The sequence below is a fragment of the Giraffa tippelskirchi genome, chromosome 2, assembly GCF_054371585.1.
Source record: "Giraffa tippelskirchi isolate mGirTip1 chromosome 2, T2T-mGirTip1v1.2.pri, whole genome shotgun sequence".
NCBI classification, from domain to species: domain Eukaryota; kingdom Metazoa; phylum Chordata; class Mammalia; order Artiodactyla; family Giraffidae; genus Giraffa; species Giraffa tippelskirchi.
The window spans coordinates 227,538,444-227,560,110 of record NC_137276.1 but is presented as its reverse complement, the minus strand read 5'-3'; the positions used below and the strand labels follow the sequence as shown (position 1 = coordinate 227,560,110).

The following is a 21,667-nucleotide window of genomic DNA, read 5'->3' as shown; positions in this document are numbered from 1 at the left end:
GTCAGGCACCTGTTTGCTCATCTGTCAGTGCTTCAGCGTCACCACGTTAGAAGAGGCAAAGGCCCTGTCTCCGCCCTCTCCACCCCTAACAGGATCTGACTGTATAATCAGTACAACCGGAGATCTGACTTGGTAACTGACGCTTCTCCCAACAACCTAGGTGCAGAAGCTTCGCTGTTCGGGTTGCGGGCAGACACCCTGTGCAGGGACCTGCTCTGGGAAGATGGAAAGGCTGGGCAACTTCTTCCAAAGCACCAGCTCCTAGGAGGAGAGACAGAGACTCTTCCATCTTCACCCATCCTCACCCGCCACGGAACGTATCCCACTGCCAGGGAACCTGGGGCTTCAGCTCCCCAGGCCTGGGGCAGAGACCATGAAAGTCAAACTGTGAGTCGCTCAGTCGTGTTCCACTCTTTGCGACCTCAGGGACTCTAGCCGGCCAGTCCCCTCCGTCCATGGGATTCTCCAGGCGAGAACACTGGAGTGGGTCGCCATTTCCTTCTCCAGTGGATCCTTCTCAACCCAGGGATTGAACCCGGGTCTCCTGCGTTGCAGGTGAATTTTTTGCTGTCTGAGCCACCGGGGACATACAGGCAACTTGGTGAAGAATTCTCAGACTGGGGTGTAAATTCAGGCTCACAGAACAGATTCTCCGGGACTGACCAGACATGAAATCTCAGTTGGTCTCCTGATCGGTTTTCTGGTGCGTTGAGAGAAGAAGGGCTTGAGGCAAATTAGAGCACGCCCGCTGTGCTCTCGTCTGTCATTTGCCTCCCTGCCAACGTCTTCAGCCAAGAAGTCAGAATGCTGGACGCCGACTTCACTTACTTCTCAGCTTTGCTGTCTCTGGCTTGGTATTGTTATTCCTTTATGTGAGTTATACTAAAGCTAACCACATAGAATATACAGGACACCCAGGCAAGTCTGAATGTCAAACAGACACAAATAGACAATGCATCATTCTTTTTTTTTGGTATAAGTGTATTACCATGTAATATTTGGGGCATACTTAATGTAAAAGCTGACTTGTCATTTAGCTGAAATTCATATTTAATTGGCCATCCTGCATTTTTATTTGCTAAGTAAATTAATTCAATTCAATCAATTTCAAGCAAAGACTGGTTGCTTCTGAGTCTCAAACTAGAACATTTCAAAAACCCAACTTCTCCCCTGCCAACATAAGAAAACTCTTCAAGCTTGTGTTTTTATTTCCAGGACATTAAAAAAAAAAAGTCTATGGGTATCAAATAAACATGACAACGAAAAAGATGCATCTTCTAACAAGTGCCCCGGAATTAAGAGCTCAGCGTGCCACCAGCCACAGGCACTGGCGCCAGCTAGCACTTCAGGCGTCTCCAACTCAACAGCAATCAGCCTCCAGGTCATCAGGGTGGCGGGGAAAAGCGATGGGGTGCAGAATTCAGAGGTGACGACTTCCCCAAAGAGGTTTGCAGGGCTGAGGGGCGGAGAGTGGGCAGTGCTAGTGGCAGAGAAATGACAGGAAGCAGTGCCACCGCCCACTGCCACACGGCACGCGCCCCTCCACCAAGAGCAGCGCCCGCCACAAGGACGAGCTAGAGGAGCAGGCACTGCCCAGGGGGTCAAGGAGCAGACGCACCCTACCTGCCCTCACCCCGGCTTCTCCCAGGCATGAACCTGGGCTCCTCCCAACACTGCCAGCAGTCTGGGGGGCCTGGAGCTGTGTGTGAGGCCTCTGCTGGGGCACGGTGCCGTGGAGGGCCAAGAGGCCAAGGGTCTTTAAAAAAATCACACGCTTTCACTTGGATCGAAAGTGACGCATATAATATGGTGGTCTTAAAATTTTATTTTGCATGAGTGTATACAGTCTGAATAATGAGCATGCAATCCAAAGCAGTTTTTATAAGCTTTGCTCTTCAAACTGGGGTTAGGGTTGCTGTTGGGCAGGAAGTCCTCACTGACAGATTATATTCATGAAGTGAAAGCGAGGAGGACGTGCTGGTGCCAAAGATTACCAAGTGGCCCTAAGGAAGTCAGCCCCCAGTTCTCACAGCAAAGTGGACCAAGAGCTAAAAGTAGCTCGGGAAAATCCAACAGCGCCAACAGCACCCTCGGATATAAAGATCAAGCCTGTAAATTACCTATCCGTGGCGCTCAAAAGTGAGAGAATTAAACAGAAGTCTAAAGTGTGGTGCGCATTCTCACTTCCTCTTCTTGGTGGAATACAGCTTTTCTTCAAGTGGCACCGGGACGATCCCTTCACATTCTTTCACTTCCTGGGTCAGAGGGTGTTTTACAACATTTGGTCTAATCACATCAATGTCTCGAGACAAGTGCTCCATTATGCTTTCAACAGTTGTTGTGGGTGCATAAAAGTCCACCAAGAAGTACCTGCAATAAAATAAAAATGTGTGAACGGGCTGCATTCTGAAATTCAGCGATTTCACTATCTTGGTCGATGTTTTCATTTTACTTCTCCCCACATAAAGACATCAACTACCCACAAACACAAATACACATCTTTGTCACAACAGAAACTGCCAGAGGACCAGTTAAACACAAGTGCAGCAGTATGCCTGACCTCCCTTTCCCATTCACTCACTCTACTGAATTTTCCAAACCTGACACTTTTTGTGAAAACATCTGTGAGTCTTCTAATTTTCCAAATAATTTTACAAGTGACTTGACGCACCTATGAGATACAGTAGGAACCATGAGCCATATTCACAAACAAGGAGAATGATTAAGAGAGGCCTAGGACTCATCTACGGCCATTCGGTACCTTCAAGAACTGACAAGAAACAAAAAAAAAATAACTTGAATCTTGTGGTGAGAGAAAAGAATTTAACATTCGTCTACTCAGACCAGACTAACACAGATAAGCATCTCTTACAGCTCACTAGTCCTAGAAGATGAGTAACTTTATCAGTGGTTGTCTGTACGCCGATACAAAGGAAGAAGCGTCTCTATTCCCTGCCCACCCCACCCCTCAGTTCTAAACATTTAAGCCTCCCTTGTGCTGTTTATAGTTTGGACCACAGTGTTGTTAAAGGGACAGTTTTCAGGGTGGTATTTCAGAATTATTCAGTGCTCCAGCTGGCTAAGATGACCTCTGACATCACTTACTTGGTTCCAGCCACACTCTCCTCCCAGGAATATTCCTACCCGAGGTCTCTGCAGGCGCTGTACCTCTGCCGGAAACGATCTTTGCCCAGGTCCACAGGGTCCGTCCCTCACTTTCCTCGCATCTCGGCCCAAGAGTCACCTTGTTGAGAGGCCTGCTGCCCCACCCGCCCGGCCTCAGTCGCTCTTCCCTCCCTCTCTCAACGCTGTGGTTCTGTTACCCCACCCCGCACCTGGTCACCACTGACACAGTGCGTCTGTTTACAGTCGGCCTCACTGCGCTAAAACAGAATGGCCCTAGGAAGGAGGACTTTGTCACCACACCCCCAGCACCCTGAACACAGGCTAACACACATCAGATCCACAGCAAGTACCTCACCGTGATGTGTTAGCCGGAAGGGTGGAATTCTCACAGAAAGCAGGAAAGACCAAACTGAAAATGAACAAATTCAGCAACGAAGAAAGTTATTAGACAAACTATGGCATTTTGTGTAATTCTACACAAACTCAGCGTTCAAAACTTGTAAGAAAACTTCCTAACCTAACGTGTGACCATTCACAAGCCTAGTGGGAAAGTCAATCAAGTAAAAATAATTAAAAGTTAAAGGACAGAAAAACATGTATCACGCAAAAACACTAATGAAAAGAAAGTTCAAGGGGTTACAGTAATATCAGACCAAGGAGACCTCTGAACAACAACAAAAAATTATCAGGGGAAAAAGGAGACAATACAGAAAGATGGGTGCACCAAGAAGACACAACAATCCTACATGTGTACGTAGAGATAACAGAGTTTCAACATACAGTAAGTAAAAACTAACAGAAACGAAGAAAAGAGACAAATCCACAATTAGAGCTGAAAATGCCTTACATGCCTCTCAGTGATTGACAGATCTAGTACACAGAAAACCAGCAAGGATACAGAAAAAGCGAACACCACCCTCAACCAACTGGATCTGATATTTATCAAACCCTCCACCCAACAACAGCAAGATATTCCACATACTTGTTCTCAGGGCGTATAAAACATTTACTAAGGATGACCATATTCTGGGCCATAAAATGAGTCTCAGTAAATCTAAAGGGACTTGAGTCATACAGAAGATCTTGAGAAAAATCCCCCAAATACTTGGAAACTAAACATGCATCTAAACAACCTATGGGTCAAAGAAGAAATCAAAAGGAAAATTACAAAGTACTTTGACTGAATGAAAATAAAACAACACATGAAAATTTGGAGAATGCCACTAAAGTAGTGCTTACAATAAATTTACAGCACTAAACATCTAGGTAAGAAAAGAATAAAGATCTCAAATTAATGATTTCAGCTTCCACCTTAAGAAAATGGAAAAAGAGCAAATTAAATACAAAGTAAGACCAAAAAAGAAAATAATAAAAATCAGAGCAGAAACCTCTGAAACACAAAAGAGAACATGAGTGAAACCAAACACGAGCGCACTGAGTGAGCGAGTGAAGTCGCTCAGTTCTGTCCGCCTCTGTGCGACCCCATGGACTGTAACCCACCAGGCTCCTCCGTCCATGGGATTTTCCAGGCAAGAATACTGCGCACTGAGAAGATCGATAAAACTGATACAACTCCAATCAGATTGATTAGTAAAGAGTTAAGATACAAATCACTGATATTTGGGAACAAGAAAGGTGAAATGACTACAAAGTTTACAGATACTGAAAGGATGATAAGTGAATATCATAAAAAATATTTTATAATAAACTTGATAACCTAGCTGAAATTTCTTGAAAAAATACGTACTATCAAAACTCACTCAAGAAGAAACAGATGACCTGACCAGCCCTATATCTATCAAATAAATTAAATTTGTAGTTTAAAATCTTCCCATAAGGATAACTATAGGCACAAATGGTTTCACTGGTGACCTTCACCAAATATTTAAGAAAAAAATATCATTCTGACACAAACTGATCTGGGAAGTAAGAAAACACTTTTGAACTTGTCCTAAGAAGTTAGCATTACCCTGGATCCAAGATCAGACAAAGACACTTTTTTAAAAAGAAAAGAAAAACAGACCAGTATCCCTCATAAACATAAATGAAAAAATTCTAAATAAACCTCTAGCAAATTGGCTACTATAATAAATAAAAAGAACAATATATCTTGACCAAGTAGGATTTAGTCCAAGAAAGCAAGATTGGCTTAAACATCTGAACATGAATTAAATCAATCATATTAACAAGCTAAAAACCCATGTGATCACTCCAATAGATGCAAAAAGGATTTAGCAAAACCCTATCAATTTCTGATAAAACCCTCAGCACACTACGGAAGACGGAATCTTCTACGACCTTATAGAGAGTATCTGTGGAAAAACCCATATCCAACATCATACTAACTGGTCAAAGTCTAGGTGCCTTCCCCCTAAGAAAGGGAACAAACAAGAATGTCTACTCTCACTGCTTCCATCCAACATTTTACTGAAGTGCAAAAGAGTAAAAGGCATCTAGATTGATAAGGAAAAAGTAAAACTATCTTTTTGCAGATGTCATAATTGTGTATACAGAAAAATCTGAAGCTTATAAAAAAGATATCAAAACTCTAGTTTAGCAAGGTACAAGATACAAGATCAATAAACAAAAATCAACTGTATCTCTATATACTAGCAACAAATAACCAGACCTTGAAATTATAAATGAAATATTTAGCAATAAATCTGACAAAAGATGTACAAGACTTCTACACTAAAATTACAAAACACCGCTGAAAGAAGTTAAAGAAAATCTACATAAATGGAGAAGGTATACTTTGCTCATAGGTAGAAGATTCAATTTATTTATTTATTCTCCCAAACTGATCTAAAGAGCCAAAAATATCCCAGTCAAAATCCTAAGACTTTTTTGTTAGAAATTTACAACTGTTACAACTGATTCTTAAGTTCATATGGAAATTTGAAAGACCAAGAACAGTCAACAAAACTTTGATAAAGAATAAAGTTGAAGGACTAACATTACCTGATTTCAAGACTTACTATGAAGCTATGGTAATCAAGGCAGTAAGGTATCTGCATGAAGATAAGACAAATAGATCAATAGAAAAGAGTTCGGAATTAGATCCATACACGTAAGTATACTGATTTATGACAAAGGTGCCAACGCAACTCAAAAAATAAAGGAGAGTCCCTTTCAACAAAAGGTATGGGAACAATTTGATATCCACAGGCCAAAAAATGAACTCTTTGATCCATACTTGTACCATATACAAAAATTAACTCATAATAGAACACAGATCTAAACATAAAACATAAGGTTATAAAACTAGAAGAGAACCTGAGACAAAGTCCTTGTGACCTTGGATTAAGCAAAGATCCTTTAGACAAGACCCCCAAAGCACAATTTCCATAAAATAAAAATTTGATATTTTAGGCCTTGTCAAAATTAAAAACTGCTCTTTGAAAGAGACTCTTTAAGATAATAGAAAGATAAGCCATACACTGGGACTTGCAAATCTCATGTTTGATAGAGGGCTTATTTCTAGAATATTAAAACTTCTCCAAGTTCATTTTAGAAAACTATTTCTAAAAATGCACCGAAAAGTTGAAGAGGCATTTTGCTGACGATACACAATGGCAAAGAAGTGTACGAAAAGATGCTTAACACCACTACTCGTCAGAGAAATGCGAACTAAAACTACAAAGAGTTACCTATGAGAATGGCCCAATGGCCAAACCACAAAGAATTACCTATTCAAATGACCATACCAAGTATTGGTGAGCATGTAGAGGAATTGACACTTTCATACACTGCTAGAGGGAATGCAAAATGATATGACCGACTTCAGAAAACAGTTTGGCATTCTCTTAAAAAATAAAACATATACCTGCCATTATGATCAAGCCATTCCATTCTAAGATTTACATTCCTAGATACGCCCATAGAACAACTCGTATATTGATGTTTATAGCAGCTTAACTTTTAACAACCCCAAACTAGAAATAACACAAATAATCATTAACATGTAAACTGATAAGCAAACTGTGGTATATCCATAAAATGGCATACTACTCAGCAATAAACAGGAACAAACTGTTAATAAATACCAGTGATGACTCTCATAATAATTTTGCAGAGTAGAAGAAACTACATCTTGCTTGTGGAGGTTTCATGGGTTTTTACCTGTGTGCAGTTTACTGTGTGCCACTTATGTCTCTATAAAGCTGTCAATTTCTAAACGGTATGCAGAAGTTGAATGAGCAAGGCTTGGTGAATGACTTGATGCAGAGTGGTGGGAGTAATTACAGCTGATGAAACCACCAACGGTTTTTCAAGAAATGAAATATTAAATAAAAACACCAATTCCTCCACTACCTGGGCAAACTTCTTGAAGCACTGCGTTGCACATTTGCTCAATGAGGAGACCACCATTCGGGCTTCCTCTGAACGTTACACACCAACCTGGCCCCACTTTCCAAGGTTTAGCTCTGCTTGTTTATTTCTACTCCACAGAGCAGGCACTAGCACTGCCATCACCCAACTTAAGAACTGCTCATTTGTTCAATGGCTAATTATTGATTACTTATCTTGAGTAAGGCTCTGAATTAGAGCCTAAAAAATAAGTGCAGAAAGAAGAGTTAGTTGCTCAGTGGTGTCCGACTCTTTGCAACCCCATGGACTGTAGCCCGCCAGGCTCCTCTGTCCATGGGATTCCCCAGGCAAGAATACTGGAGTGGGTTGCCATTTCCTTCTCCAGGGGATCTTCCTGATCCAGGGATCGAACCTGGATCTCTTGCATTGCAGGTGGATTCTTTACCATCTGAGCCACCAGGGAAGCCCAAAGTAAGTGTAATCGACCTTAAATTACCTTCTCTTTGTCCACCCCCAGCACAATACCCACTCCTCCAACCTCCGAATAATTATGCCACCTGGTGGCCAGGGCTGGGAACTCACTCACTCAGCGTGGCCTTCAGCATCTCTCTTCCCTTGTAATCCATTTGTTCTTTCATCCAGTAGTCATCAGAATGCCATGGATGAGCTGTGACTTCACCCTCCACCTGTCAATATCCCACCATGCTGAATTCTACAGCAGGGAGTTTTACTTTAAAGACATATGCATCCTCTCTGAGCTCCCTTTTGTTCAGGGTCCCCTAGAAGTGTCCCCTTCTTGCTTTGCTCCACTTAAAGCCCTGATAGCCTGAGGTAGTGCACTGTGAACTGCCGTCTACTATATGGGGTAATCTATGGAGGGAAATGCTTATGAGCAAGGGACCGACCGGCTCTGGGCAACAGCAACCCCAGCAGTTACCACAACCAGCTTCCAAGGGTCCCAAGTCCCCTCCCTCCAGAAGAGTACACAGGGGTCTCTCGCACTAGTGAGTTAAGCCTACCCTTCCTTATGGTCAAGTCATTCAAATACCATATCTGGGGTTCGGAAGTATTGTTTTCTTCCGTTTTCCATTCTACTAGGCATTTCTGTGGGCTCGCCTCCGAGTCTAAACAGTTTCTGAGAGAGAACGTGTTTAAGACAGCCAATGACCAACTTAACCGCCACCAGTCACTTCTCATGCAGGCATCCCGGGCAGGGTTCTCCAGCCACTGGCACTCGCCAAATAATGCCGAGAAATAACCCCAGCCTTTGGATACCACTTTGTGATAAGGGGAAAGAGGATCCCCAATGATGGAAACCAGAGGCCAGATGGATCAGAAACCTCTCATTTCAGAAACGGAAAGGAAAATGCCTCCAGTAGAACTTTCTTTTGAACAGCTCCTGAAGAAGAGGGAGGAAGTGGACGCTCCACTCCATGTGGCAACTCAGGGAGTGTGAGCAGCGGAAGCGTGCTGGTGCTGGCTGGGGCCCACGAGCGCTCTCCCCAGCAACAACCGGTCCTCCACCCGCTTTCAACACGGTTTCCTACGCGGTACCCTCCTTTGAGTTTCACACCAATTAAGTCATTCGTCCAAGGTCATTCGGCTTACTAAGTGGCCACTGCCAGAATTCTAACAGCCACCGAGAGCTCTGGAACCCGAGGGTTACAGAATCAGAGACCGGAAGGGCTGGAGGGGACCACGGAGACGATGCAGTGCAACCCCTGCAGCTGCTTTCGGGAGAGCTGAGCTGCACTGGGTCACAGGGTGAGAGGCAGGCTCCAGACCCCCATGGCTCCCACTCGGTCCAAACTATAGCAGCCAGCCTTTTGGAGCTTTCTCAAGAATAAAGAAAAGCCCGAGAAAAAGGCCTGGAGAACCTAAGCTTGGCTTTGGGGAGGGGGCCGTGGGGAGGCTCTGTGACTTCCAAACCCCCCAGCCTTCACCTTCTTTTTACCTCCTCTGCCTTCCCTCTCCCGGTCACACTCGCCCAGCCATCAACTTCAGACAAAAGCGTTGGCCAAGATGCAAATGGGCTTGTGCCCACAACCACAGCTGTGACACTCATTTCACGCTTATCACCCTGCTGATCTACGCCCGGGGCTCCTGTGGGCAAAGACAGCTTCCACTCCCATGCTCCTTATTACATCATGGAAATTTCCACCACAACGAAACACCACCACAGGGAAGGGGAGGCGTGGCTCACAGATGGGCAGGGCTTGCTGCAGCCAACACTCCTGGGACAGAGCTGAACCTCTGACCTCCACATCTCTCCCCACCCCACCCCCTGGGAACCAAGCCGGGGTCCAGAACAATCTCCGTCTGCCTCAGCGGCCCAAGCTCATAAATCAACAGTTCACCATGGCTTCCCCACACAGGGGTGCCCTGACCAGTTCCTGGTGGCTGCCAGGACATACTCTTTTTCTCGCTGATTTATCTCGGACAAACTTAACCTGTCAGCGATGGGCAAAGCTCAGGAGACTAAAAAGATGAGGCACACATGGCCTCAACATGAGTCCAACTGTGGACAGAAGTCACAGGACCGCTGTGCTGGCGGAGACCCAGTCTTCCATGCCCTGAGCATGTCTTCCTGTCCTGCTGGAGGCTGTGGAAGGGATGTGGTGGCCATGGATACCGGCTCCTGGCTGCGGGGGGTTTTCCAACCACAGGTGACCTGAGGGATGGCCGTGGGACTTTTTACCCATGAGGAAGTGAGGCTCAGCAACAGCCTACTTGGGGATGTAGGCTTGGGCAGCTTCTGATGCCTGCAAGGATCCTTCTCTCGTGACAGCACAGGTCCAGGACAGACCTGTAGAGATGGGGAGTGCGGCTGACAAAATGACCTCAGCATGCCCTACCTCCCACTGAAATCCGCCACGGAGAGGCCATTCTGAAACTCAGATGAGAGGCTGTTCTAACTGTGGTTCAGTAACTCAGTCGTGTCCATTTCTTTGCAACCCCATGGACTGCAGCACGCCAGGCTTCCCTGTCCTTCACCATCTCCCAGAGTTTGCTCAAACTCATGGCCATTAAGTCGATGATGCCATCCAACCATCTCATCCTCTGTCATCCTCTTCCGCCCTAATCTTTCCCAGCATCAGATTCTTTTCCAATCACTTGGGGTGTTCGCATCAGGTGGCCAAAGTACTGGAGCTTCAGCTTCAGGGCTGTTCTAAGGAAGGGGCCAAAAGAGGGGCTCCATGTCTCCAGAGGAATCTTTGCCCCTCCTTTACCCACAGTGAGATTATCCACATTGGCGGCCTGCCCCTAAACCAGCTAGGCAGAGTCGGAATACAGACCCCCAACGTCACAACACATGGTGACTTTTTTGTCACCTCCATCCTCAAGATAAGCTCCTCGCTCAAGGAAGTTCAGAATTATGACTGTAACTGCCCGGCCCAGACGAGCCCCAAAGCTGACATTCCAATAAGGGGGAAAAAAGAAATAAAGTTCCCCAAATAGCTAGCTCTCCCTTCTCCCCATTTACTCTAATCAGTGATTAAATCAATAAAATGAACGGATCACTTTGGAAAAATTCAGTGTAGTAATCTGAAGTCTAATCATAGTACATATGCCCAGTATCTTCAGCCATGCGTTCAGCGGCACCAGGGAAATGGTTCTGCGCACCAGGTAGGCAGGGTAAGTACTGCCCTTGCCTTCAACACAAAACTCGGTGGTGCCTGGCACTTCGAGGTGTGTTTTTCCCACGTGTGGTTCTAATTATAGGATCACTTTATCCGCAAGGCAGACACGAGCTTCATCCCAGCATCTCTCCTTTCTACAGAAAAGCACTAGGGTTTTATGCGGCACCAACTCTGCAGAAGTAGAAGCCAGGAGATGACTGATCCCAGGCAGGGAGAGAAAGGGGCTTCCCTGGTGGCTCAGACAGTAGGGAATCTGTCTGAAATGCAGGAGACCTGGGTTCGATCCCTGGGTCGGGAAGATCCTCTGGAGAAGGGAATGGCAACCCACTCCAGGATTCTGGCCTGGAGAATCCCATGGACAGAGGAGCCTGGTGGGCTAGAGTCTACGAGGTCACAAAGAGTCAGACACGACCGAGTGACTAACACTTTCCCTTTCAAGGAGAGAAAGGGCAAAAAAACGTCCAGTACATGAGTGCATTTCCCATCAGAGTCCATGTTCCAAAGCTGGAGAAACGGGGGAGCCATCTCGTGGGCAGAACTGCCCACGTGGTCTTGAAGGTGATAATTCACCCTCCTGTGTATTTCTGAAGACACGCACTACAAAGCTCTCCACTACAAAGCCCCACAGAGACCGGAGAAGACCCCCTCAACATGGGCTTCCCCAGGACGGGCTGAGCCCAGCGCCAACAGGACGCTCTAGCCCAGCCCGGTTTCTCCAGGGAGCCAGCAGCCCTGAGCGTCCTTTCGGCTCCTCCTCTCTAGGCCACGAGCCCGGAGACCACTCAGTCGCCTCCTGACACAAGGCTCAGCTGGCTGCCAGCCCCCAGCCCACCCAAGGGGCGGAGGGAAGAAACGTGCTTTCCTGCCATGCTCCCGTATGGAAAGGGTGTATTTGGTTTTCATTTCACTTTTGTCTTCACCCTGCATTTACAAGTTTTCCATAAAAAGTGCCTGCTTGAATATGAGTTATGTTCTTTGTCTGTCTCTCTCAGACACAGCCACACACGCGCTCACAGCCTCCCCTTCCCCCGGCAGACGGGTGGAAATTTCCACTGAAGCGCGCAGCCGCTCACAGCCAGTGGGGTGGGCGAGGGGGCGGGGGGAGGCGAGGGCTCTGCAGCCGCGCAGCGTTGTCAAGCCTTTCTGAAGAGAAGAAACAGATCCAAGTGAACGCCAGTGCCCAGACTGCGCGGGTTAAACCTTGCTGGATGCAGGCTTCCCTGAGGCAGTGGATTGTTCGCCTTCAAACCACCCTCTGCGTGGAAAAGCCCCTGTTTCTTTTGATATCTATGGGGTCTCGTACATTTGAAAAACCACTAAACCTGCTGCAGAACTCTTACACATCTTGGGACACTGCCACCGAAAAAGAAAGCGAGACCAGAGCAGCCCTGCCTTGAAACCCCGTCGTGAAGCACCTACACGCAAGAACGGGGTCAGGATGCTGGCCTGGGCCTGATGCTGGCAGCAAAGCGGAAGAACATGGAAACGTTAGCGAACGGGAAAACTACAGAGGAGAATCAATCTCGAGAGAGAGAGAGGGTGCCAGCGCTCCTGGAGGAAGCTGCAGACACATTTGGGGAGCGAGTCAGTAAAATTCCACTGATTCACCATAGAGCCAGTTATTTTTATCGTTCTGCTTACCCGTAAATAGAAGGGCATCTTATATGTAGGCCAGCAGATCTCTGCTGTAAGCACCTACTCACCTTTTACAGCAGATGAGAACAGAGAAAGAAGGGACAAAACAGGCAAGAAAAACCTCCTTCACTACTTAAGCATATATATACCCACACATTCTGGAGTCAGCCCAGTGGCACTGAAGGAAAATCAGACGTGGTAGAAAACAGTCAAAGCCAACCGGGGCGTTGGGGGGTGGGGGTGGGGGTGGTTGTTTTACACAAGCTCAGGCCCAATGCTGCCATATGGACCAGGGTTTCCTCTAAGGTTCCCTCTCCTGCATGAGAAACCGCTCTGCGTCTCAGTCCAGCCCCATCTAGTGGAAAGAGAGCCTTAAGCCAGGCTGTACGGCCTGGGAGGAAGACGCTGTGATGCTGCAGGCGGAGGGTGACTGATGGATGCTAGGACTCAGTACGGAGCCTGCCCCTTCTGAACAAGGGTCTAAATGAGCACTTACTCCCATGGCTCCCTTCTGAGTATGTCACGCTGGACCCTTTTAGACACCAAGGAACATGGTTAATAATTTTCCACAACACCAACCTTGCATTTCCCAGAAAGTCGACACGGGTATGAAGGTGAGAATGTGAAGGCACAAAGGAAAGAGAATCTGGGGGCGCCCCCCGAGAGACAGAGGCAAAGCCAGAGCTGGGAATAAATCCCAGGCCTTCTCAGACCTTCCCCACCCCCAAAACCCACTCCACCCAACTCCTAACCACACTCCCTCCAGGGGTTTCCAGACACCGACTGGTGAAACAGGGCTGGGGGGCTGGGGGCTGGTGACTGAGGCTGGAAGCTGCCACCTAGAGAGCTGGTCCAGGAGACCCACGCTCCCCAACCATTCCCAACTGGGCCCAAATGGCGAGAGGGCGTCTGGTCAACGCCTCCCTGTTCCTAATTTCACATCACCGGGGGACAAAAATGATGCATCCAACTCTACCGACCCTCAGAGATGATGAGTTTAAAAGTAAGTTCCTATGGATCAGCCTGGGGAACTGAACCAACCAGTTGTTCTAGTTGGGAAAATAGGTCCCCAGCTATAAACAACTTACAAATCCCTGGAACGTAGCCTGCTCCCAAAGTCATGACTAAGTTAATATTTGGAATACAATGATTACATTTTGGGGGGGCATAAACTGGTAATAGACTTGATATAATAATAAAACACCAGGTACCACCTCCTCCTTTTGGAAAACTCCCCCAATAACCTGAAGAAGCCCTACCTCTCCCACCTAAGCACGATCTCGTTCTTCTTTCAGGCCTACTTGGCATGTGTGCAGCAGGGGTGCAGATCTGGGGGAAGGAGGTGAGGATGGGAGGCGATCGCGAGGATGGCGATCGCTCAACTTGAGGGAAGTAACTGGAAGAGGGACGGCTGGCAGGCAGCCTGGCTGCGGGGATCCTTCCACGCTGGGCGCCTGCCCTGACGCACCCTTGGCTGGTGCCCAGGTCAACAGGCAAGCAAGTCCTCAATTCAGCTGAAAACTCCCTGAGATTAGGAACCATGACGATCACAAGAACCATCCTGAGACCTAGGAAGACCACTAGGATGTATCACTTCTTCCCACAAAATGTAAAGGCCTAAGACCCACAGCACCACAACACAACATGGATTCTTGGGGGGCATCAGGGCTCACTAGTCAACCAGCCAAAAACCCAGCTCTCATACATCAACTTCAGGATTCAAATCAGCGCGTGCGTGCTCAGTCGTGTCTGACTCTCTGCGACCCCTTGGACTGTAGCCAGCCAGGCTCCTCTGTCCATGTGATTCCCCAAGCAAGAATGCTCAAGTGGGTTGCCATGTCCTCCTCCAGGGGATCTTTCCAACCCAGGGACCAAACCTGTGTCTCCTGCGTTGGCAGGCAGATTCTTTACCACTGAGCCACAGGGCCCCATGAAAATTACAGATACATTTCATGGCCTCCAGGGCTCTTTGAAAAGAGACAAAAACTTCTGAATGCTGTTAAACGTGTAACGAACAAGTCTGCTCTGTTTCTTCTCAACCACTTCATAAAAGCGAGCCTTGCCCATACCTAACACACCCTGGCACATGATCTGCTAAGCACATGTCTGTTACGCCTCCTCTGGCTATGCCAGTGCACAGAAAGAGCTCTCCAAGTGAACACCATGCCCACTACGAGTGTCGCTGTGGTCAAGGGCTATGGTAGGGCTGGCTGCAGCGAAGAGCACACCAGACCGAAATGAAGCTCCCACCACAGACATCTGGCACGTCACTCAATTCTAAATTTCCGACCCGGGGACTCCAGACTACACGAGCCCCCCATCTCATTACCAAGAGCCACTGTGAAGAGTATCAGTGAGTGTTACAAAAACAAAAGAAACGTGGTCAAGTAAAACTAACAAACGGAAGCATCTTACGAAGGGGATTCTCGCCATTTACACATTAAGGTATGTTGGCAACCTCCAGAAGGATCAGATCATGCAAGGTTTCCCATCTTTTTTTAAACAAACAAACAAAACAAACCAACCAACCTAGCGGCATGTGGAATCTTCGTTCCCGGACCAGGGATCAAACCCTCGCCCCTTGCACTAGAGGCACAGAGTCTTAACCACTGGACCAGCAGGAAAGTCCCCACCTACGCCACCCCCTTTCTTTAAGGCTTCTCACATCTGACTGATTACACACAGCCTCCGTTTTTTGGTGGAGCATATCTGTATCACTAGAGTTTCAGAGATCACACTTTGGAAAACATTACCTCAAACAATTAAAGCCCACATACTGCTTTATCCTCAGCAAAGTCAGCTTAAAAAACACCAACTGCCCCCCTCCCCTGACTGGGGCTGGGCAACACCTTTCTGTGGTGATGTAGAACAGACACAGTCTGATATACGTTAAGGATGTTACTTCTCCTTTCCTGAGGAGTTTGAAAGTAAAAACAAACAAACAAACACCCCTATCCCCACACCAAATAAAGTCCTTAACTGTAAATGAACCACGTGACTCCACAGAGTCCTCGGTGGGGCACAGGCACCTTGACAGGAACCCAGGATGTGGAGCCGGTGTTGTCAGCAGCTCTGGCTTAATTTCAGGTGAGCTCTTTCCAGAGCTGAATTTATTCTACCCATGAAGAAGACAGAGAACCACCCTACCCCAGCCCTGCACACAGAGGCCAGGAAACTCAGTGAGTCAGTGCCGTGGTTCTCAGAGCGTGCTCCATGGCACCCTGAGAAACGCAAATTCTAGGATGCTGGCTGCACCAGCCCTCAACAAGGTCAGAATCCTCTACGTGGAAAGGGCTTTGTGCTGTGCTTAGCTGCTCAGTCTTGTCAGACTCTTTGTGACCCCATGGACTCTAGCCTGCCAGGCTCCTCTGTCCATGGGGACTCTCCAGGCAAGAATACTGGAGTAGGTTGCCATGCTCTCCTCAACAAGGTCAGAACGCTCTACGTGGAAAGGGGTCGGAGGAAAGCATTCCTACTTTACATTCCGGCAAGTACATAAGGAGGAAACTGGCTTCTCTCCCTGTTCAGTACCTCTCACCACAGAACCTCGCTAATGAGTCTTGGCCAAGTTTTATCAGTGTCTCTTACAAAAAAAAAGAAAAGGGGGGTGTTGGCAAAAGGATTCATAGCTTGGCTATTAAGACCAAAGTCCTTTTCAGTTAAGCTAAAAAAAAAACTCACACACACAATTTCCATCGCTCACTGCTGTCATGATGGTGGCGAGGAATAAGCCAGCGTGCATTTCCTGTTGCCTAGCAACGCCTCAGGCACGCTCTTCAGAGGTGTTCTCCAGAAGCTGAACACAGGCACAGAACAAGGGGGAGCAATCAAAAGATGGCACGCGCCATCCACGCCACGTCTCGGCAGAAGGTTCACAGGCAAGGAAGCACAGCCGGCGTGAGGTGAGCCTTCACCCAGGCCCGTCACACGCACTGCACCTGCACGAGGCCGCGCGCCCTGCCTGACTGAGAGTGGTGTCACTCGACACGCAGCGCTGTCCACAGAGCGTATCTTTCGAGGTCATCTCACTCGACCCCGCGGCAATGTGGACGGGAGAATGAGCACCTGACTTCCGTCCAGAGAAGCTAAGTGACCTGGTCTAGGCCACACAGCTGGGAGAGCCAGAATCAAGTCTAGTCCTGGGCTTCCCCAGCGAAGTTAAAAACTGATTCCCGTGTCTCCATCAACCTACTTTTGGGAAACGCAACGATGTAAGATTCTTCCTCCAAACCAGAAACCAGGGGCATAACTTTAGAGATGCGTCAAACCAACACAACAAACAAACTGACCTCAGAGAATTTCTCCAAGATAGTTACTGCTATAAAATCGAACCCTTGACATGTTTGAGGAACTTGCTATATACTACATGAAAAAAACAAAATCCCATTACAAAATATTGTGATTACAATTGGTTGGAGTAGGTTAACACTACTCTTCTTTGGGGGATTTTAAGCTCTGGTTATGCACACTGGTATTAAGAAGTGCATCTTGCTTGTTATCTGCGATCTTCGTAATTACAAAGGAAGCACTGAGTAGGTGGACAGCATGCTGCTCAATGAGGTGTTTTAAAGGCAAAAGCTAGAGAACTATCAGGAGAAGGCAGTGCTTACGCTGACAAGAAAGGGTTCCCACAATCAGAAGGTCATGAATGTGTTTTCACCGGTATGACCTCTTCTGGGGCTCTGGTTAGTTCACTGTGGGTGAACATACATGCATCCCACTTGCAACAGAACACAACCTGCACGCCACCTGGCACAACGGCGTGGGCCTGTGAGCATCTGGTGACCTCTGAGATGAACTAAACAGCGCTCCTGACGGAGCCCATCAGAGGGACAGGTCTGCTGACCCGCGGAGGACTTACCCTCCCCTGGTGTGCCGCTGACTGTGGGCCGACATCTTATAGGGAAGCGCGCGCTCGCCCAGGTTCTCCAGCTTCCTCACCACTGCCCCTCTGTCCATCAGGGCTTCCAGTGTCCGCTTCAAGGCCGCAGCGGTCTCAGGCTGGGTTTTGTTTTGTTTTTTAAAAAGAAGAAGAAGAGAAAAAAAAAAAAACACATACACATGAGAATCAGTGTAAGAAGCAGAATGATTAAAGTCTGGTCAGTTCCGATCATAACAGCTCTATTGGAAGGGATCTTTGGGTAAAATCAACAGAAACTATTTTTGGCTAACTTAAAGTTTAAAAAAAAAGAGAGAGAGAGAAAGACACATTTACTGTAAGGATATGAATAGCTCACAGAGGAAAATCTGGAGAGGCAGGCCTCGGAGAGTTCAGGGACCACAGCAGCTCCAGGGGTCTGGGAGGCAGGGACTAACCAGTGGCTTCTTCAGAGCACCTTGGCCAGGGTGAGTCAGCACCAGTCACTGCCAGTCCTTGCAGCCCAGGACTCAAAATTCAAACTCCAGGGAAAGGGCATCCTCTTGGCAGGACGCTTGGACCAGCTGTCCCACCAGAACTACAGACAGCCAGTGGGGAAAGGGGCTGTCTCCCAAAGAAAAAGTAAGAGACTGTAAACCAAAACGGGGAAAGGATGAGTAAGACCCAATCTCTGCCCACATGGAACTTACAATCTAATGAAGGCATGAACACAAAAAACCCACGTTAAGATGTCCAGAGGGCAGGACACAGGAAGTGACATGCGGACCAGAGAGCTTGTGAAAAGAGAAAGTACACTCAGCTGGAAGAAGGGTTCCATGAAGGAAAGCGGTCCTGACGGGAGCCCTGAAAAATGACCACGGGAGACGCAAGAACACACCAACCGGGCACTGAGCAAAGGAGCAGAGACAGCAGGAAACAGCTAGGAGTCCCATCGGATGAAATTCAGGACAAGGGAGGACTGAAAGGTGAAGACTGCCAGTTCGGTCCAAGTATAGAAACAACTAACACCTGTTCCCAAGACCCAAAATTGAAACGATATGAAACCCCATCATCCAGAGAGAAAAGATTTTCAACACTGTGGCGAATTTCTTTTCAGGTTTCTATGCATATGTATAGAAAGCTTTTGAAAGAAGAGACACTTCACAAGGGTAAACTTAAGAAGACACAACTAAATAAAGGAAGGTGGAAAATGGGGGAGAGATGTAGCCAAAGAGAGGCCCCAAACACGGTAGCTGGGAGAACGGGGTTACTGTTAACAGCTAAGGGTATAGCTGACCTCTCAAGATGTGAGCATTCAGCTGAAAACAACAGGGCAGCCTAGTATTACACGTTTCACCATTGTTGGCAGAGCAGGGCTACCTGAGACCCCGGAGGCGGGAGGGCATGAGGGTGTGGAGTGAGAAGGAGAGACCAACAACAGAGCTTCGGGAAGCACAGACATTCGGGGGCTAAGAGGAGGATTCCGGGTGAGAGAAGCAAAGAGCAACAGGAAAACCAGGCCAGCCTTGTCACAGAAATTAAGGGAAAAGGCAGCTGCCAGAGAAACAGCATGGAGAAGAAGAAAAGGCCACAGTGTGGTGACCACACGGTCACTCAGCAATCTCGCCAGAAGCTCGACTGCCAAGGTAGGGATGTGATGGAAAGAGAAAGCACCAGTCTGAGGAGAGAGAAAACAACGAGCAAGTCAGCAGCTAAAGGGGAATGAACCAGCCAAAGCATAACGTGACAGATGTTTTTACACACTGCCAACACGGTGTGCTGCAACTGCTGTATGACCTGGTCTAGTGTTCAACTGTTACATATATTTAATCTTCATCAGACCAAAAAAAAGGGAGCAAAGGAGGTTTACAGATTTGGCAATTGGGTCTTTGAGAGATGTCATGACTTGGAGACCATGTGGCCGTTAACAACTGGAAGAGCCTGATGCGAAGAAAAGGAACACTGAAAAAGCTGAGTTGGGGGAAGAAAGTCAGAGGACGAGGAACGTGACGGTCAGACACGAGCGAAGGAATGCAAGCAGAGAAATCTTGAAACGCAGCAGTGAACTTCAGAAAAGGCTACCTTCCAGTGGCTTGTTTTGGATCAAATGAAAAGAAAACTGCAGAAAAAGTTTAAAGTGTACATCCTAGTAACTGAAGAAAACCCACCACGTACCTGTGTAATTTCTTTCTGACAAATACTGCTAAAATGCTGTGAATGCACTGATAGTTCAAGGTTTAGAAATAAAATTTCTACTTGAATTTCGTATTGCAGCCCACTAGGGATTTTGTTTTAAATTCATACTAATGAAAGTTATGTGTATTTACATATTTAACAACCTTATAATAAACAAATTTCCTGGGGGAAAAAAAGGGCCAAAACCTCCTTGTATTAACACTGGGTAAAAATCTACAGCAATTTCTTCATAGACATTTTTATATAGCTCTAATCAAGTGGAGCCTAAATTCTTCCCACATTTCATTAGCTCACAGACACTTCCATATTCTGCAGAAACCTCACATCTAACAGGAGGGTAATATTCCATTTCATTAAAAATGCTATTTCTTGACTTGGTATTACATTAATTAACTTATGATATGGCAGATGAACAGTCTATACAAATTAACAATGGGTAAGGGAAACACATACACACACTCTCTAACTACAGTCTTCTGACTAGCTCCTCAAATCACAAATTTTAATTCAGTTTTGCCTGATTAGAAAGGAATATATCTCAACGCCTCTTGCCTTGTTTAAACTCCGACTGAAGAGTTTACAGTATGAAACATGGAGCACCTCTTCCAAAGTAAGAGCTTGTAAAATCAAAGATTTTCTTCTGTCCAAAAAAGGGGAAAGGCTACCTAACAAGAATGTAGCTCGGGAAAACATCAAAACACACTCCAACTTTGGCACGTCAAGATCAAATGGCAGACTGCTTGAATGGCCACGTTCATTTCACTGTAATTCACGTTACCAAAAGTTTAAAAAAAAAAAAGATGAAGGAGGGGTTAAAAGTCTTCCTGTTTGTGAAGAGAGTTGCTCAACTTGTCCTATATACCTGCTTCATCAACTCGAAGTCAACAGTCAGCAAACCAGGGCCTGAGGGCTAAATCTTAGCGTGCTAGAATTGCAAATAAAGTTTTAGTGGCACATAGCCAGCTCAGGCATTTTACACAGTGTCCATGGTTGCTTCCATGCTAAAAGCAGACTTGAAATTACAGCCGAGACGGTATGACCTGCAAAGTGGAAACTAATCTGGCCAACCTCTGCTCCACAGTGGTACTGGGTTGAGGGGAAGTGGGCAAGGCCTCAACCTCCTCTCCCTAAAATGTATGGCAGCCGGTATGGTGAGCCTGGGCCGCTGAGCTCCAGACCGCGGGTCCCCCCGGGATGGGTCCTCAGCTAGACACACCAGGCACCAACGTGCTGAGAGACATCAGCCTCACTGCACAAAGCACGCCGGGATGCAGACAGGATTCTGCAAAATCCCCCACTCTCCATCCACTGGCTCCTTATCTAATCAACCCATGAGCCCATGCATCCAACTTTCCTCATTTGGTGAAACTCAGAAGTCTGTTAAAATAAAAATGTTAGGCTTCTTAAAAAACAAAAAGTTCTGTTCAACAAAGCACAATGTTCAATTTGTAAAAAAAAAAAAAAAAAACATATAGTCTACAGGAAGCAGGGGACCTTGCTGGCGTAATTCTCATTTACAAGGCTTCTGAACCCTTTAATTCAAACTATTCTAAGAGAGGTTGTGCGCACGTGCTTCTTGCGGGCTTCTCTCACCCTATCTGAAAGCAGCTCCTCAAGACTTTCCTCCAACCCACCATATGTCAATGAAACACAATTCTGTTACGGCACAGATTGGAAAGCCGAAAACTTTCACTTGAGAAAAAAAAAATATATATATATGGAAAAGAAACAGTGAATGAATGTGAATGGGAACTAGAAAAACTGAATTCCAGTCACAGTTCCTTCACTAATGCTATGCAACTCTGGATAAATTATTAAAATCTATCCATTTTAAAGCTGTGCCTCAGTTTCCTCAGGTGCTAAGTTAGTGGCTCTCAACCAATTTTCTGTCTCTGTTGAG

At 46.6% G+C, this 21,667-nt stretch overlaps 1 protein-coding gene across 1 annotated transcript in view; it reads right to left on the bottom strand.

The window, feature by feature from the left end:
- Positions 1 to 1,805: 1,805 nt before the first annotated feature.
- The window catches only part of MRPS6 (mitochondrial ribosomal protein S6), a 95,207-nt gene continuing 75,345 nt past the window's right edge, over positions 1,806 to 21,667 (bottom strand). The window contains exons 5-6 of the mRNA XM_081573670.1: positions 17,575 to 17,714; positions 1,806 to 2,370 (exon numbers count right to left, since the gene is read on the bottom strand). Coding sequence (XP_081429796.1) covers positions 2,181 to 2,370; positions 17,575 to 17,714 — 330 coding nt within the window. The 3' untranslated portion in view covers positions 1,806 to 2,180. The remainder of the gene's footprint in view (positions 2,371 to 17,574; positions 17,715 to 21,667) is intronic.